Below are 14803 nucleotides of genomic sequence, written 5' to 3' on the forward strand. Positions count from 1 at the left end.
GCAGTGCCTAATAGTAACTGCCTATTCTTTATAATTCGATCTTGTTGTACATAAAAAAACCCCAAAAGATTTTAAATGTGAAATTTGCTGTTGAGCAGTGATTTCTTTCTAGAGATGTTCGTATGTCCCTTTTTATCATGATTATATTTTGTGTCCTGTGATTTTCTTTGGGCCGACTGATAGAAAATCAGCTCTAATGTGGTGAGTATTTTCTTGCTCCCCTTAATATCATGCCTGGGACACCTCTGCTGTGCCATGTTGCCATCACAGAAATTGGTGCATTTTCAATATGGGGGAAACTTGTTTTTCCTACTCTGCTTAGAAGTGCATTTTTTTTTTTTTTTCTCCATTAGTTTAGGTCTTATTGGAAATGTACCAGATAGTGATGCTGTCATTATTATTGTGTTTTGGCTTGATGCTCGATGTATCACTCTGGCATTACAACTTACTGGCTCTAGGCCTGTCGATTTCAACAGCCTATGAAGTTTATGCCAGTTTTGGGACCTTTTCATCTAGTGTGCTGGCTATGGACCTCCTCTTTGTTGCCTTTTTTCTTATTTTTTTCTCCACCATGTATTATGAAGCTTCTCATGATCTGTGTTATGGCCAGCTCGTTCCCTACCGCACAGTCACACACGAAAGGTCATTTCAATTATATGAATTAATTCACTTAAATATAGTATACAAGGAATAATGAAAACAATATCTAGGGGTTAAACAAATGAGCTAAAACAAAAATCTAATGGAGCTGTAAATTATGGGGATCATGAAAGAAAGAGTGAAGCTAAGGTCTCCTCTGGAGAGATGCAACCACCACAGAGGGAGAGAAAGACCTCAAACAAAAGAGCCAAACTACTTTTATACCCCAGACCCACAAATTAACTAACTAACAATTACTTCCCCCACCCAACAAAAACTTATCTCCATACTGATACCAAGAGCCAGAGAGAGAGAGGCCATGGTCGTAATGTCGGACACTGAAAATTTTAAATGTAAAGGCTTCACTTACAATTCTTAATACATTTAAAATTGACATGTATGGGAATACAGTTTGACCTATTAGAGAGACCAGTATGAACAATGAAGACCAGGAGCAAAATTCTACACATTTCCAAAAGCAAAAGAGAAACAGAAAATGAGTTGAGGTTCTATACTTGAACTAAATTGGACTACTGAAACAACAGTAATTATAGACCTATGCAAATTATTTGACATCAACTCATACAATTACAGAGTTCTTATTGGGGAAAAGAACAGATAATTCTAGAAATGTCCAAAGATGGTGTTCTGTTCAACTACATTAATGCAATCATTTAAAGTTTATATATTTTAAAACAGTCAAATTCGTCAGAGATGAGTCATACATTAAGAGTCTCTTCTCTCTTTATATACCTTTTGGAGCTCCGTTCCTTTGGCTCAGTCACAACACTTCAAACTCTGAATAATCGCTGCAATGGCATCACCAAATAAAACTGAGGGCTATCTTTCCCTTAAGGTTAAGGCAGACTTCACTGGGACACAGGCCTTATCCAACCATGGATTAACAACCATGACGATAGAACAATATCTCTGCATTTGTGTCAGCTACTACATCAGTGACCTAAAACTTAAAACACAAGAAAGCTCTTGCTTGTTTTGATCAATGATCAAGGAATACATTATAACTAGCATGTACTGTATATACAGTGCATTCAGAAAGTATTCAGACCCCTTAATGTTTTTACATCTTATGCTAAAATGCTAAAAAAATTCACTTCAATCTACACACCCCATAATGACAAAACAAAAAAAATATTTTTTTATAACTTTGCAAATTTATTAAAAAGAAAAAACTGAAATATCACATTGATTAAAGTATTCAGACTCTTAACTCTGTACTTATTTGAAGCAGCGATTACAGCCTCTTACAGATTACAGGTATTTTGGGCACACCTGGATTTGGGGATTCTCTGCAGTTCCACTCAATTGACCGCCATTTTCAGGTTTCTCCAGAGATGTTTAATTGGGTTAAAGTCCGGGCTCTTACTGGGCCACTCAAGGACGTTCACAGAGTTTCCCTAAGCCACTCTTGCATTATCTTGGTTGTGTGCTTGGGGTCATTGTTCTGTTGGAAGGTGAACCTTTGGCCCAGTCTGAGGTCCTGAGCACTCTGGACATGGTTTTCATTAAGGATATCTCTGTATTTTGCTGTGTTCAGATTTCCTTCAACCCAGACCAGTCTCCCAGTCCCTGCCGCTAAAAAAAACCTCCCAAGTCTTCCATCTGGCCACTCTGCAATAAAGCCCATATCGGTGTAGTAGTGTTGTGATGGTTGTCCTTCTGCAAGTTTCTCCCATCTCCACACATTATCTCTAGAGTTCAACCAGAGTGACCATTGGGTTCTTGGTAATCTCTTTTACCAAGGCCCTTCTCCCTGATTGCTCAGTTTGGCTTGGCGGCCAGCTCTAGGAAGAGTCCTGGTTGTTCCAAACTTCCATTTAAAAATTATGGAGGCCAGTGTGTTCTTGGGAAACTTCAATGCAGCCAAAACATTTTTGCAGACTTCCCCAGATCTGTGCCTCGACACAATCCTGTCTCAGGCAGAGAAAGTTTAAAAATAACTACTAAAGCTCTATTAAATTTATTTATTATTATTATTTATTTTTTAATACAACTGGCAGTTTTGAAATTTTTTTTTATAAAATTTAATATTTCTAGTTTTTAAATGCATTTTGGGTTCTATTTTTTACGTTACAAAAATGGCATAGTTTGTTTAATAGAAATCATGTTACATAACTATGGTAGTGAAGATCCATGCCTCCGTGTAGTTACCTTGGTCATGTTTCATAATCACTGCTAAAACTATTAGGCGTTTACTCTTAGTAGATATTGTAGATAACCTTACTGTTGTTAATACCAGTAAATTTACTTATGCATCCCAACTCAAAATGAATGCCTTTCTGTCTGCGCATTTCAGTGGGACAAAATATGCCATATTATTGGTAATTTTACTTATTTTTGTAATCTAATTAGAAATATCACTTTTATTATTAGTTTTGTTCTTCACATTTTTCATTTTATAGGCCTCAGGCCCCAGACCCCCACTCCACAACCGGTGCTACTAAATGAGCTGCTGGTGCCACCAATATTAGAACTTGCTCTCAAATGTTAGTCTGAAGCCCTGGTTGCTAGTGAGTGTATTCAACTCATCAATAGGCCAAAGATTCGTGGTAAACCCACCCCTTCAAACTTAAGTTCATCTGAGGTTCAAGGCACCATTTAGTCTCTTTGGCTTTACTAATTTGTGTGATATGTCTAGTGCAGATACTTTTCAGTACACAGCAGCATATGTTTATGGCACACAAAATAGGATAATTTGGAGAATATGCTGCTAATGTCCAGTTAAAAATGTCACAAGACTTTATAATAATTAAATCTCAGTGGGCTATGTGGAGTTTTATCTGCAGGCTTGAAGCAGAGGACTGTTGTTACATTAATTTTGAAGATTTTCATCCCCCCTTTTTTTTTTTCCTTTTGTTTACTTCTCAATGTTCTGCATTTGTCTTCAAACAGAAATCTGGTCCTTTAACTGGTGTCCCCATATCAGGGGTAAGACTATTAACATTTCTTTATTTTTACTCCTATTTAGCTAATGTGTTTTGAAATCCCACATGACAGTCATCATAACTTGTATACTGTTACATCATCCTAATCAACTGAAAAAATATAAGATTATAAGTCTTCAGATGCTTTCAGTGGTCCTTTTTAAATTAATTTTACCTCCTGCTTATAGTGTCTTGGCGACCAGTCTGCTGCACTAGTTGGACAAATGTGCTTCAAGGATGGACAAGCCAAAAATACGTATGATTTTATTTTGTCAGTCTGCCTCTTTCAAATACACCAGTGCGAATTCTACTGCTCTCCACATGTCAACCTGTCATGTCAACATGTGAAAATGTTTCTTGAGACTGACTGAAGACTGTTCTCTGCCATGCTGTGTTACTTTGTGATTGTTTATGTGCTTTCTGTCTGTGACCTTTTATTTACAGTTATGGCACAGGTTGTTTCCTGCTTAAAAATGTAGGAACCAAGGTATTCAACATGCATGTAGTCTTTCAAACACAAATATAATAATAAAGAGTATTATGTGAAGTTTTTAATCTAATATTTGTTTTGGTTTATTTCCTAAAGCCTGTAATGTCAGACCATGGCCTTCTGACAACGGTTGCTTATCAACTAGGGCGTGACAAGCCAGCCTGCTATGCACTAGAAGTAATGATGTTGTAATCTTTTCAATTGATTGTTGTATAACTTTTTTGGCTTGTTTGAAAAAAAAAAAAAACGTAATGTATTTTACTCACTTTATTTTGAATTCTAAGCACAACTACTTTTCACATCACAAACCGATTATGAGAAAAGTGATTGTGGCCAGTCCTTCACGCGCATTGTTCTGTAATTTCTCAATTCTAGGGTTCTGTTGCCATTGCTGGGGCAGTTGTGCGCTGGTTAAAGGATAACCTTGGAATCATCCAGACTTCCACAGAGCTAGGTGTGTATAATCACTTTAAGATCGCCTCATATAATACAGCCCACTACAATGCAAGTAAATCACTTGCATATGCAACCCGATTTTTGTGCTATGCAACAAAAGATTTTTTATTAGCCACTGGCTAATAAATGTTCAGATCTCAGTCACTAGTGATTAAGTTGTGTAGGAGTGTATTCATTTAGCACAAGATCCTTCCACTGCATGTTGTGTTGCATGAGTGCGTACTCTAAAGGAAATTTAACATTTTTGCTGCAGTGGGTCCAGAGTTGGAGGATGTCACCATAGCTTTAGTTGAGCAGTGATTATATGGCATAATTGGATATACAGTTGAAGTCAGAAGTTTACATACACCTTAGCCAAATACATTTAAACTCTCAGTTTTTCACAATTCCTGACATTTAATCGTAGAAATCATTCCCTGTCTTAGGTCAGTTAGGATCACCATTTTAAGGATGTGTAACATCAGAAGAATAGTAGAGAATTAATTATTTCAGCTTTTATTTCTTTCATCACATTCCCAGTGGGTCAGAAGTTTAAATGCATGTTGTTAGTATTTGGTAGCATTGCCTTTAAATTGTTTAACTTGGGACAAATCTTCTATCGGATTGAGGTCAGGGCTTTGTGATGGCCACTCAAATACCTTGACTTTGTTGTCCTTAAGCCATTTTGCCTCAACTTTGGAGGTATGCTTGGGGTCATTTTGAATTAATGGAGTTAAGTTGGTACACATTAGTAGTAAATATCCTGTACCTATTTTAAAATGAGATTTAAGACTTTTTATTAGAATTTTGTTTGACTGCACCTGTTTTTTTGGGGGGGGTCCAAAAACAGGTGCAGTCATAAAAAAATTCAAATAAATAAAAAGTTTAGGGTAAGGTTATTAAAACACAATAATGAATTTTGCTTATTTTAGCTGTAGATTTAACACAAAAGGTGACATCCGTGGTTGAAACCTAAAAAACTTACCAAGGAAAATTTTTGCCCAAGTTGTTTTTCTGTACTGCTCACTGTGCGGGTGAATCTCATGGTTTGAGGTTACCTGGACATGGCCTGTGATCACTCCGAGACATTCATCTGCAGAACCGGAGATATTATGTGCTATTTTTACTTTGATATAATTTTATTAGTTTATCACCAAGATATTACTTGCTTTGAGGAAGATAAATGGCACATATTTTACATATTCTAATATGATTATTTATGTGTTTTATCCACCACACATTAAAGGGATAGTTCACCCAAAAATGCAAATTCTCATCTACACTTATGCCATCCCTGATAGTTATGACTTTCCACTGCAGAACACAAATGGAGATTTTTAGAAGAATATATCTGCTTTGTTGGTCCATACAATGCAAGTGGAGGGTGACCAGCACTTTTAAAGCTCCAAAAAGCACTGACAGTCAGTCAAATCCAGTGGTTAAATTAATGTCTTCTAAAGCAATATAATTGCTTTGGGTGAGAAACAGATGAATATTTAAGTCCTTTTCAATATAAGTGCTTCTGGTCACTTTCCAATGAGCTTTCGTAAGGGGACAGTTTACGCAGCCTCTCGTGCATTGGCATGCGTTGGCATGTTGAAATGCAAGCAAAAACAAAAGCTTGTGAACAGCATTGTAAATAAACCGAACTGCACTTCATGTTGTATCGCGCCAGTTATCGCGTAAACATGCCAACGTGCTTGCATCACGCAACAGGCTTAATGAATTTAGCCCTGTCATTAACAAGCATAAACCGTTTATTTTTTATTTTTTTTATTTTATGCACCCACCAAATACGCAATCAAACTCTGCGAGCATTGTGTCGGCATGGGCTCTGCTTTCAGACGAAAAAGCTAGCTTATAGCAAAGCATCTTGAGATTCATGCATTCACAGTGAACACAATCAGCCTCAACGAGTGCTTGTGGCAATCAGACAGAAGAAAATATGCTTGTTTTCACGTGCTTGTTGAAATATTTGCAAAATACCATCTTTGTAAAGACATAGCTAAGCAAACTGATTGTTTACGCTTGTTAACAGTATACAAAAACACACATGGAATCAGGCTGTATGCTACAGAAAATTCCAATAATTTCAAGGATCCTTTCCATTGACATCCACGGGCAGTAAAATAATCCAGTCGCTGTGAAGAAGTGAAAGCGGCGAAGATGCTTGTCCGTCTGCTGTCCCACAGAAAGAAATTCTACAAACTGTCGTTCAGCAGTGAGCACCACAGGGAGTAGAATAAAAACTTGGATCCACCCGCTTTGAAGTGTGCAAATCTTGAAGCCAATTCTAGAAGAAAGTGCTGTTGACGTGCGTAGTTACCGTAAAATTCTGACGAGATGGCGCCATATGAGTTTGGCCCCTAATAAAATAAAATTAAATGCATTAGTGTTTAGTAACAACTCTGTTTGTTAAAATACCGTAATGCTAAAATGTATGTTTGTTAAACCATTTGTTTGTCAGACACTTTTGTTTAAAGTTACAGCTAAAAGTGCAAAATTTTGTTTTAGTAACATTACCCTGTTTGTTAAACTAATGCTGTCATATTCTTTAACTTTGTCAGTGTGTTTGCTGCACAACCATCACCTTTTTGTTTTAGATACTCATATACCCCTCTTTGTTAAAATAAAGTTTTATACCATGCATCATTTTGTCATCCTAGTTTTCCACTAAGCATTACACACCATTTAAAGAAACCTCTTAAATTAAAACATGTTCATAAACAAGTGGGGGGTACTGGTGGTCATAAACACTTTGAGGGTGGTTAGGTGGGAGAGAGGGTGTGGCTGCGTGGGGGGTCCAAAAACAGGTGCGGTAATAAAGGGTGCTAAGTCTTGTTTCGACACATGGTGCAGGATATTCACTACTCGCATTATGAGAGTCAAAGTTTGGTTTGACTGTGAAATGTCTGTCCAAAGACGAGATCCATGCAATACATTTTCATTGAAATGAATCCTTACCTTACCTATACTTACTGTAATTTACTGTCAATTGTTAATGCTAAAAGAAACAGTATTCACACATAGCACTGATGCGGTACAGAAACTGTGCAAATATCATTTAATATGTACTCGTATAACACTTAAGGGAGATGCCCGTTGAACTGCCGCTGTTAATGAGACTGAAATGTGCAAGTGCTTAAATGGTACAATGTAAATTCTAAAGAAATAATTGTAAATGGTACAAATTATGCATATAAACAAAATACATGTTATAATTGTGTGAATATGCACATATTATGCATATATTAAATGTATGGGTGTTTCACCAAACATTATTACATACAAGCATTTATCCTAAATATTTCAGTGAAAAGATTTCTCTTATTTCAGAGAAATTAGCCGCTGACGTTGGCACATCGTATGGCTGTTATTTTGTCCCTGCATTTTCTGGATTATATGCTCCATACTGGGAACCAAGTGCTAGAGGGTTAGTAATTGATCCATCCTTTTAAAATATAATTTTGGTCTAATCTTTTGCATGTGTTGTAAATGCATCAAAGCCTGAGGAGAATAAACACTAAAGTAGAACAGGTTAAGAGGGAGAAGGTTATTTTGGGCAGGATAAAGAAAATTAAGATTCATAAAAATGCTACATGCAAATTTAAGTGTTTAAATTTGAATGACGGTGTCAAGACATTTTTCTTTTTGTAAGATGCAGTTGCAGTACCTTATGCATTAAAATGTTAATTGTACTACATTAACCTCTCTTTCTCACATAACAGAATCATCTGTGGTTTGACACAGTTCACCAATAGGAGTCATTTGGCTTTTGCAGCACTCGAAGCTGTCTGCTTCCAGACACGGGAGGTATATGTCTCTGCTTTGGCATTCATTTCGCATGATTATGTGTTCTCAATTTTACAGTCTTGAGTAGAGGTTTGTTTGAGTATATTATTGCAGATGAATTAGTGACTATCAGAAATGTTTTTTAAGATGCTGAGAAACTATTTGTTTCAGATTCTGGATGCGATGAACCAGGATAGTGGGATTCATCTGTCTCAGCTCCAGGTTGATGGAGGCATGACGTCCAACAGGCTACTGATGCAGCTGCAGGCCGACATACTGTGTATCCCTGTCGGTAAGATGCAAATTATCTATTCAGTCATCCCACCCATGAAGGATGAAATATTCATTTAAATGTCTTTTATAAGAGGACGGTAATATACATAAACATTTATACTGGTGGTCACAGATGGGTAGATATGGCATGTAATTTGAATGCCATGTTTAATGTATTTGCAGTAAAGCCATCCATGCCAGAGACCACAGCTCTGGGTGCTGCCATGGCAGCAGGAGCAGCAGAGGGTGTCAGTGTGTGGAGCTTAAACCCAGAAGATCTCACAGAGGTCACTTCAGAGAAATTTGAACCTCAAATCAACCCAGAGGGTAAAGGAAGTGTAACATACTGCATTGGACAATCCAGTGTTATTATATAACATTCATTGCTAAGATGATTTAATTTCTCACATGGTTCGAAGATTGACAAACTTGATGGCCGCCTCCAGGCCATAAAATTATGAGACAGAATCCAGAAAATTCAACAATTCAGTGCTGACTGAAAACTGAAACTTTTATTTATTTGTTTTTTGCTCTATGCAGAGAGTGAGCTCCGATATGCTCGCTGGAAAAAGGCTGTCCAGAGGGCTATGAACTGGGAAACCACAGAGCCAGTAAAAAATGGAGATGGTGTGTGTTTACTTCCTTTTGGTTTAAATGGCTAAACAAACAATTAATCAAAGAAATCTCCACGTAGTCTCCAAGCCAATACATAAAGTAAAGAAATATTACAAGTTGATTATTTATGAATTAAGAAATTACAAATACATATCTAATTTGTTGATAATCTGGAGATTTTGTTTGTTTGTTCAGTTAGATTTATTGTTTTGTAAGTTTCAAGTCCAAAGGATTTAGCACCAAAGGCCCACAACAATAGTCAAATATTATGTAGGGTTTGTGGTAGCCAATAACCAGAGGTTATGACCCAGAATCCAAATTCAGGAGGAAATGGACTTTCAGACTTTTGCAGGTACACAGATTTATGTTTACTAACAGGGAAGTAAGGACCTCCTTCTAAAGATCTACCTTTATCCAGTGTTTTGTAACAGTCTTGTCCATTATTATATAATAATGAAGTGAACACAAAGGTAATGATTAGCTGATTCGGGTGTGTGTGATTTGAGGTTGAACTAAACATTGCTGTAAAGAAGATCTCTAGGAGAAGAATTAAGCACTTATGGCCTCATTTATTAAACGTACGTAATATCCTACGTCAAAATTGAGGAACAAATCATTTATTCAATCAGAAATTGATGTGAAAGTGTTCGTATGGAAATGTCAACTGACAAGCATGTGTACAAACCTTTTTCATGCTCATGATCTGATGTGCCAGTGCGCACTGACTTTATTTTTTTTACTTTTAGTGATGCAAATACTTTGTCAGTGACTGAGTGAATTTATGAATGAGTGAGCAAATTTATGAAATGAGTGAACAAGAATATTCCAGTACATGTCAGAATGTGGGCATATTTAGATTATGCATGCGTAATGTAAATGCTTTTGGATTTCTGCTGTAACAATATTTATTTATTGACCTACAGTATCTGCACGTTTCCATATTAAATATTTTGAGACTCATGAGATACAGTAACAGACAGCTGTAATATACAGTACTTTAGAGGCTATGTCAAACACATTTTTGGATAGAGGTGGAGAGATTATAGTTTACAGCCCTTTAAACATAGGTAATCACTATACAGATGGTTGAAAGCCTTTTTTTACTAACTAGCACATGTGCTTTCATTGTATTCTGTCCATGCACTCATTCATGTGTGCATGATTTTAAGAAGAATTGTGATTTTTTTTTTTTTTTTATAAATTGGAATGCATTTAGAAATGTTTTCGTGCGTACTGAAATTGCGTCATGTGGTGGCAAGGGGGTGGCATAGAGACTATGAGGGGAGGCAATACCCAAGCAAGCACCCATGCATTGTTCCTCTGAATTAAGATATCAATCTTCATTGCAACAAGATGTAGTTAATTTAAGTCAATTATCAAAATACTAATGCCCATGAATTTGCAATGCAGTTGCATTTCCACTGAGAGGCTAAGTTGGCTACTGTTTTTCTAATATTAAAATAATTTAATGCACTTTGTATCCTTACATACAGTTGAAGTCCGACGTTTACAAACACTTGGGTTGAAGTCATTAAACCAAATTTAACCACTCCACAGTTTTGATATTAGCAAACTATAGTTTTGGCAAGTCATTTAGGACATTTTGTGCATGATACAAGTAATTTTTCCAACAATTGTTTACAGACAGATTGTTTCATTGACTATATCACAATTCCAGTTGGTCAGAAGTTTACATGCACGAAGTTAACTGTGCCTTTAAGCAGCTTGGAAATGTCAAGTCTTTTAAGCAGTTAGCCAATTAGCTTCTGGTTGGCTAATTGGAGACAATTGAGGTGTATCTGTGGATGTATTTTAAGGCCTTCCTTCAAACTCAGTGCCTCTTTGATTGACATCATGGGAAATAAAAGACCTGAGAAAAAGAATTGTGGATCACCACAAGTCTGGTTCATCCATGGGAGCAAATCCAAATGCCTGAAGGTACCACGTTCATCTGTACATTATGCCGCTCGGGAAGGAGATGCATTCTGTCTCCTAGAGATGAATGTAGTTTGGTGCGAAAAGTGCATATCAATCCCAGAACAACAGCAATGGAACTTGTGAAGATGCTGAAAGAAATAGGTAGACTAGAATCTGTATCCACTTAACCTGAAAGGCTGCTCAGCAAGGAAGAAGCCACTGCTCCAAAACTGCCATTTAAAAAAAGCCCGCAAATTGGTCTTCCAAATGGACAATGACCCCCAAGCATACCTACTAAATGGTTTAAGGACAGCAAAGTCAAGGTATTTGAGTGGCCATCACAAAGACCTGACCTCACTCTGATATAAAATTTGTAGGGAAGAACTGAAAAAGTGTGTGCGAGCATGGAGGCCTACAAACCTGGCTCGGTTACATCAGTTCTGTATGGAGGAATGGGCCAAAATTCCAGCAAATTATTGTGAGAATCTTGTGGAAAGCTACCTAAAACATTTGACCCAAGTTAAACAATTTAAAGGCAATGCTACCAAATACTAACAAAGTGTATGCAAACTTCTTACCCACTGGGAATGTGATGAAGCTGAAATAAGTCACACTCTCTACTATTATTATGATATTTCACATTCTTGAAATAAAGTAGTGATCCTAACAGACCTAAGACGGGGAATGTTTTCTACGATTAAATGTCAGGAATTATGAAAAACTGAGATTAAATGTATTTGGCTACGGTGGTTGTAAACTTCTGACTTCAACTGTAACATAAAAAAATAAATAACATTCTCAATCTCCAGAGCACCAAGGCATTATCTATTAAACACATCAACAGATTCTAAATGTTTCTTCGCTTGACCGGTGCTAGTTGTCACACTTTTTACTCCACAAAATATTTCTCAGAGGTGGTGGTAGTTTTGTTTTAAGTCGTATATCTGTATAGCCACCATACTAGGGTTGTAACCGTTCTCGGTAAAAAAACCGAACTGTACGGTTTTCCACCCACTCTTCGGTAAGCATTGGCACTGTGGTTTAATATTCAATGATGCATCTGGAGCACAAAGTTTGGCGAAGAAAACAAAGCGTCAAATAAACACGCACCGTTACAACCACCGCTAATGCACCTGAATGGAACTGTAAATGGATACGCTCTGCCTGTGTTTCACGTGGGTCAGCTTGATGACATCACTGTTCTGCACACATTGTGTGTAGTTGAAAATGGCATGTGCCAAGCGGTGAAAACGTATCGGTTACCTAACGTAACCTCGGTTCTCTCTAGATGAGGGAACGAGTATTGCGTAAGCTAGCTTACGCTACGGGAAAGATTAATCTTTTCTGAGATATTGAAGCCAAAAAATTATCCTTAATTTTTGTATCCATTATCAGCGCAGTCGCGGCAGCTGCAGACCTTGGCGGGCTAGCTAGCGAGCTCATAGGTTGCTCTGCGGCAACTGCTGCAGCCTATAGACGAGCTTGGGCGAACTTCGCATCCAATGAGAGGCGTCCGCGCTCACTGCATCAAAGCCCGCCAAAATGGGCGTGACTAGAGTGCATATAAGCGTGGTTCAGTGAGGCTGGAACCCTGGTTTTCATTGACTGAAGCGAAAAGTCAGCTAGTGGCGCGAGCACGGCCGGCTACGCAATACTCGTTCCCTCATCTAGAGAGAACCGAGGTTACGTTAGGTAACCGATACGTTCTCTTCACGAGAGGTTCTCTCGTATTGCATAAGCTAGCTTACGCTCACGGGAACCCATTGTCAGCGCCGTCGCGCTCAAGCATCCACTGTATGAGCCCCAGGGAATTAAGGGGGACCGGGGAGCCCTTATGAGTGGGGAAATAATATTTGGCGGCAAGAATGCGGGTCATTGATTGTGTAATACATAAGCACATAGTGGGAAGGGAACAACAGAGGCGGTGCCGGTCTGTGTGGAATGTGTCCCATCAGTGCAGCTCACCAGGGGAGCTGTAGCGTATTAAACCGCTAGTAGTTTTGCCTGCAGAGCGGGCACTTCCATATTGTAAAATCTGACAAAGGTGGAGGGAAGTCCATCCGCTGCCACACATATGTCGTGAATGGAAATCCAGCTGGACCATGCCCACGAGGATGCCATGCCTCTAGTGGAGTGAGCCCTAATGCCCAGCGGGCATGGCAGATCTTTGTGGCGTATGCAGCAGCAATAGCGTCCACTATCCATCTAGACAGTGTCTGTTTCGGCGGCGAGACCTTTGGTGCGCCCTCGAGCGAAGCGAAAAGCTGCTCAGAGCGTCTGAAAGCACTGAGATTGCAGTATACAATCTCAGTGCTCTGACCGAGCAAAGGAGATTGGCGTCGCGTTAAGCTATCGGTGCTGGCAGCGCCGATAGGGAAATGACCTGTGCTCTGAAAGGAGTACCGATCACCTTGGGAACATAGCCGTGTCTAGGCTTTAAAATGACCTTGGAGTCACTTGGTCCAAACTCAAGACACGCATGGCTGACAGACAGCACGTGAAGGTCTCCCACGCGTTTGACTGATGACAGGGCAGTCAGAAAAATGGTTCTGAGTAAAAGGTATTTCAAATCCACGGATTGAAGTGGTTCGAAAGGGGGCTTTCATAGTTTCGAGAACTATAGAAAGATCCCAGATAGGAACCGATGGAGGCGCGGGGGTTCATCCTTCTAGCTCCCCTGAGGAAGCGGATGACCAGCTCGTTTTTACCCCATGACTGGCCGTGCAGGGGTTCAGCGAACGCCGCAGCGGCCGCCACTACACTTTGAGCGTGGATGGGGATCTGCCCTTATCCAGCAGCTCTTGTAGAAATACTGAGCAGCGACGACACCCCACATGTCCAGCGGGTCCAGGTCTCTGTCGGTGCACCATTTTGAGAACACAGACCATTTTGGCGCATAGAGTCTTCTCGTGGAAGGGGCTCTAGCGTGTATGATGGTGTTTATTACTCCTTCTGGCAGAGCGACGGGTAGTCGTTGATCACCACGCATGCAGCGCCCAGCGCTCTGGGTGGGGATGCCAGATTGTGCCGCGAGCTTGAGGAAATCTGCTCTCACTGGGATGGGCCACGGCGCTGTCAGTGACAGCTGCGTAAGCTCCGGGAACCATGTCTGATTCTCCCAACGCGGGGCTATGAGGAGCACAGAGTGATGCATTTCCCTGATCCTCTGCATTACCTGTGGCAATAGCAAGACGGGAGGGAAGACGTAAAGCGGGCGTCTGGGCCATTCCTGGGCCAGTGCGTCCTCGCTTTTCGAGAAAAATATTGGGCAGTGAGTTCTCTTTGGACGCAAAGAGGTCTATCTCTGCTCTGCCGAATAGGTGCCATAACGTCTGGACTGTTTGGCGTGCAGGGACCATACCCCTGGGGAATATTGTCTCTGGACAGTCTATCCGGGCCGTCGTTCAGGTGGCCTGGCACGTCGCGTCGCCCTCAGCGGCGCAGGTGGCACTGGGACCAACTCAGTATGCGTTTAGCCAGATGGAAGAGGTTCCTGGATCTGACACCGCCCTGGCGGTTTAGGTAGGATACCACAGATCTGTTGTCTGAGCGGACCAGGGCGTGGTGACCCTGAATGACGCGAGAGCGCGCGGCGCATACTCAACCGCTATCATTTCCAGACAATTTATGTGAAGGAGCTTTTCCTGAACTGACCATAGGCGAAACCGGAGAGCCCTGCGCGGACGCGCCCCAACCC

The 14803-nt window shown here is 39.8% G+C and overlaps 1 protein-coding gene across 2 annotated transcripts in view; it reads left to right on the forward strand.

Annotated features, from left to right (window-relative positions):
• The window catches only part of gk (glycerol kinase), a 40325-nt gene that overhangs the window by 15363 nt on the left and 10159 nt on the right, over positions 1 to 14803 (forward strand). For both annotated transcript variants that reach the window (XM_052127281.1, XM_052127282.1), the window contains exons 9-18: positions 3553 to 3588; positions 3773 to 3840; positions 4029 to 4071; positions 4171 to 4251; positions 4450 to 4528; positions 7846 to 7942; positions 8238 to 8322; positions 8473 to 8593; positions 8758 to 8901; positions 9115 to 9201. In XM_052127281.1, coding sequence (XP_051983241.1) covers positions 3553 to 3588; positions 3773 to 3840; positions 4029 to 4071; positions 4171 to 4251; positions 4450 to 4528; positions 7846 to 7942; positions 8238 to 8322; positions 8473 to 8593; positions 8758 to 8901; positions 9115 to 9201 — 841 coding nt within the window. The remainder of the gene's footprint in view (positions 1 to 3552; positions 3589 to 3772; positions 3841 to 4028; positions 4072 to 4170; positions 4252 to 4449; positions 4529 to 7845; positions 7943 to 8237; positions 8323 to 8472; positions 8594 to 8757; positions 8902 to 9114; positions 9202 to 14803) is intronic.

The sequence above is a fragment of the Xyrauchen texanus genome, chromosome 5 (assembly GCF_025860055.1).
Source record: "Xyrauchen texanus isolate HMW12.3.18 chromosome 5, RBS_HiC_50CHRs, whole genome shotgun sequence".
NCBI classification, from domain to species: domain Eukaryota; kingdom Metazoa; phylum Chordata; class Actinopteri; order Cypriniformes; family Catostomidae; genus Xyrauchen; species Xyrauchen texanus.